Below are 4,625 nucleotides of genomic sequence, written 5' to 3'. Positions count from 1 at the left end.
TTAATATTGATAAAAAAATTGACTTTTATTATTTTTTATTTTATTGTATCTTTTAGTTAAATGATGTCATATTATTTGTGAAAATTGTTGACAATTAGCAAAAAGATATGTAAAATTGTAAACAATCTATTGCGCCATTGTTTTTCTCGGTATGGCTAGAAGAAATTTTTTACATTTATATTACAAACTTCAGATTGATATGGCTATGTTTTTTTTTATGGTATTTGCATGGTGAAATATTTCTTATTTAATTTTAAAGTTAGCTACCTTTGGGCTTAATCCTCTCTAAATTACCAAAAAAAAAAAGTTAGCTACCTTTTGAAGTTGCATCAGTCTAACTCAATATTAATAGTTTAATATCCACCTGTAGTGAGACTATACTTTATGGCGTCATTTAACGTTAATCTTCTGAAATTTGGAGCAAGCTTTTAAATAACTTTTAGAGTTGAAGGCAAGAATTTTTATTGCACAATAAGAGGCAATCAAAAGAGAAAATTGATGGTTCTATTTCTCGGTACAAGGCACAAAGCTGAAAAATGAAGCTTAACAAGTGTAGTGGTAATAGTAGTAATAATCATACAAAATTACATATAATTAACAATTATTATTATTATTGTTGGTTTTTACCGGCTAACTTTGACTTTGACTTTCACTTCCAGCTGTTTGCAACAATGTCAGCCAAATCCACAACCCTTTGTGAGTAACCCCACTCATTATCATACCAAGCAATAACCTTCACCATGTCATCACCCATGACCATGGTCAACGAAGAGTCAACGGTAGATGAAACGTCGGTGCACCTGAAATCAACGGAGACAAGTGGTTCATCACACACTGAGAGGATGCCGTTAAGCTCCTTCTCCGCGCTCTCTCTGAACGCAGCGTTGACTTCCTCCGCGAACGTCTTCTTTGACACCTGAACAACGAGGTCAACGACGGACACGTTTGGCGTTGGTACACGCAATGCAATTCCGTTCAGCTTTCCCTTAAGTGTCGGCAACACAAGCGCCACCGCCTTGGCCGCTCCGGTTGAGGTCGGCACGATGTTCAGCGCTGCCGCCCTCGCGCGCCTGAGGTCGCGGTGGCTGGCGTCAAGAAGCCTTTGGTCTCCGGTGTAGGAGTGAGTGGTGGTCATGGTTCCCTTGATGATACCTGCCACGTCACGTGTCACGTGGGAGTTAGTTTAATTTTCTGTTACAGATAAGAATGTTGTAGAGCCCAAATGGTGAATTACCGAATTTCTGGTCAAGGACCTTGACGAAGGGAGCAAGGCAGTTAGTGGTGCAAGAAGCGTTGCTGATGATGGGTTCGTCTGGGCTGTAAGCATCAGCATTGACACCAACTACATAGGTTGGGATGTCACCTTTGCCTGGGGCTGTGATCAGTACCTTCTTGGCTCCCGCCTGAATGTGCTTCCCTGCACCTTCTCTGTCCACGAACACCCCAGTTCCTTCAATCACCAAGTCAACTCCCAATTCCCTGCACAAATCAATCAATATTAATAATTTCAAACTAAACTTGTGATTTTCATTCTAATTTGAAACTCTGTTTGTAAATTGTAATTAGCATAAGCAGTTATAGTAATTTCAGTTTATTTGGTTTTGGTAATAATTAAGCGCTTAACGTCAAAGAGGTAGAAAAGCTTACTTCCAGGGAAGGTTAGCAGGGTTGCGGTTGGAGACAACTTTGATGACCTTTCCGTCAACGGAGATGGCATCCTCACCGACAGGCTTAACGTCGGCGTCGAATATGCCAAGGGTGGAGTCATACTTGAGAAGGTGAGAGGCCTGCTTGACGCCTCCGGTGTCATTGATGGCAATGACATCCAGAGGAGAGTCTTTGCGGCCGTGCCAGCACCTCAAGAAGTTCCTTCCAATCCTGCCAAAACCGTTTATGGCCACCTTCAGCTTCGCTTCCGTCACACCTTTCCTGTATCCTCCACTGCTTCCAACCTGAAGCAATTAACACCTCATTACTGAATCCAGTTTTCTTTTCTTTCAAACAATTCTTCTAACAACTCATCACATACTTCCCCTTCCTCTATATGATTCTCTAGAGACTATGTGATGACTGAATCTTCTTTTTTGGTACAGACTATCCCCTGTTTGGTTCTCTAGCGAAGAAAGAAAGTGCAATAATCTGATAATCATGTACCAAAGTGTGTATTTAGGGTCCAAACCCATGATCTAACATTAATGTCACATAAATATATAGATGTATGATGAGTTAAATATTAACAATCTAAATATTAATTTGTACACACTTTTTGGACACCTTGAAGTAGAGTACATCACGGTGTAAATCTTCTTTTCTTTCCTTTTCCATTTTATGTATCAAAACAAGTATACATACATTGTAGTAGAAAATAGCTAATTTATTCATATAAAGCATTAATTATTTGAAAGAAATGTATATACACTTACTGCAGATGTCTGGAATGAAATGATAGAGTGGAAGTCATCTGAAGTCTTCCTAGAGAAAGGAAGGTAGCTAGATGATGAGTTGCGGAGGCCAGAGAATTCAGAGAACCCCTTCCCACCATTTCCCTGACATAAAAAAAAATCAAACAAAAAACTTTAGCATAAAAATAATGTTACTACTACTACAACAACCAGTAATAGTAATACATAATAGTATGTTGATTGAACCTGAAGAGCTGGTTTGGCTACAGAAAGTGTAGCCGAAGCCATAGTGAAGGTGTAGTAGTAGTAGTTGTAGTGGTGGTAGAGCTTTGAAGAAAAAATGGTGAATGAGGTTTCATGATATTGTGAGTTGTTAAGTTTAATAAGCGCCAAAGAGAAAGGGTGAGCGTGGATGTGTGGTTGTGACACATGAGGATGAGATTATGGATAGCACTCTCACTCTATTGAATGGTTCTGATTGGTTCTTCTCTCACTTGTGTTTCTCACTTGTGGGTTGTGGCTTCAATCATCATATGGCTACCGTGCATTTTCTTACACAAGGCATGTGTGTACATTTTCATTCCTCCTATTCATGGTTCTTTGGGCTTCACCCTTTAATTTTTTTAATGTGGGCCAGATTATGGGTACTTGCATGAGTGGATACTAATAGATACATACACACTTATTTGTGTTTTTTCAAGAGAGGGAAAAAAAGGGATTGAGATTTTGGACCTTAGAAGAAGGATAGGGAAATGGGAAAAAATGTGATAACTCTGTTCAATTGGACATTTTATAGAAATAAATTTGAACAAAGGAAAAAATATATAATTTATATGTCTTCTTAGTGTGAAAAACTGAAAATATTTTATACATATGACTAATAATGTATTCTCCTAATTTAGTGTTCAACATTTGTGTGTACTCTTTATTCTAGATTGGAAACAAGGTTAGGTTATGCTTCCTAACTGTTTACTGTTTATGTGGAAGAAATATACGTAGCATTGGATTGTCTCACTTCGTAATAAAACATCATGAAAGATTTAAACATAGGAAAAATTCAAGTGTAGATATATTATTACTCACTTTTTTTACTGATTAAATATTGACCAAATTTTAATAAAATTCCTGACCCTTTAAACTTTTTCAAAAATTTATTCAATGCCTCCCAAACATTGAATTAATTTAACTTTTATAAATATCGAATTAATTTATATATTTTACAGTTAGAATTAATCACGATCAAATTCTTTATAATAAAAGATGATAATTTATTCTTCATTTAGGATATCTATTTTTTTAGTAAACCATTAAATATACAGTAAATTATTAAGTTGTTGATAAAAGTATCTTTAAAATTTGTTAACGATAAAATTTTATTAAAATATTTTAAAATGCGATAAAATATACAATTGTTCTATATATTTTTAAGGAAAAGTTTAGGGGCCAGCAACTTTTGTATTTTCTGGCCAGCACTTAACCATCCAAACAAAAGTGAGTGATCTTTTACCATTAGATGTAATCTCACACCATTAAAAGCATTATTGATGGCCAATTGATAATTACAAAACATCAAAATTACTAGCCCCTAGCATTCTTCTATTTTTAAAAGGATTTTAAACATTAATTTTTGATGTAAATTTTTATAAATATAATTATAAAAATAAATATTTTTATATTTAAAATTTAATAATTTTATGCTAAGTATATACTTCGATTAATTAAATAAAAAGTTTGTCAAATATAAAAATTATTTTTTACTAATAAATAAATTATATTTTATTATTTTTATTATATTTTAAAATTTTTGAGTATATTTTTGTCTTATTCTTTTTTTTGGTTGAATTGTTAAGAGTACTTTGAGGTATAGGATTGACAACATGTATTCTGCCCGCAAATATTCAACCTAACCTAACCTGATTGAATAAGGTTGTTTACCTGATATACTGTAGATAGAGCAGGGTGCAGGTAGGGTGTACTTGCGGTAGGATCGAATGCGAATTTAGGGTATATCATATTCAACCCTACTCGCACCCCTAATATATTATATAATATATATTTAAAAATTATATGTATAGTGAAGAAAATAGGTATTAAACCCACAACTTTTTTTTATAAAAACTCAAAGTAACCACTAAACTAATCATTTAAATTATTAATTTAGTACGTTTATTATTTAAAGAATAATATTGCAAGAACTTGGAGTTAGAAGAAGAATGACAAAAC

At 34.3% G+C, this 4,625-nt stretch overlaps 1 protein-coding gene across 1 annotated transcript; it reads right to left on the bottom strand.

Moving 5' to 3' along the window:
* On the bottom strand, window positions 446-2,809 carry LOC107604910 (glyceraldehyde-3-phosphate dehydrogenase A, chloroplastic). Its single transcript, XM_016306624.2, has 5 exons — window positions 2,649-2,809; window positions 2,424-2,546; window positions 1,648-1,952; window positions 1,235-1,479; window positions 446-1,152 (listed from the first exon to the last, which is right to left on the bottom strand). Exons 1-5 carry the CDS (start codon window positions 2,688-2,690, stop codon window positions 650-652), a joined length of 1,218 nt encoding a protein of 405 aa, XP_016162110.1. The 5' UTR covers window positions 2,691-2,809; the 3' UTR covers window positions 446-649.

The sequence above is a fragment of the Arachis ipaensis genome, chromosome B06 (assembly GCF_000816755.2).
Source record: "Arachis ipaensis cultivar K30076 chromosome B06, Araip1.1, whole genome shotgun sequence".
NCBI lineage: Eukaryota > Viridiplantae > Streptophyta > Magnoliopsida > Fabales > Fabaceae > Arachis > Arachis ipaensis.
This window is presented reverse-complemented; position numbering and strand designations above follow the sequence as displayed.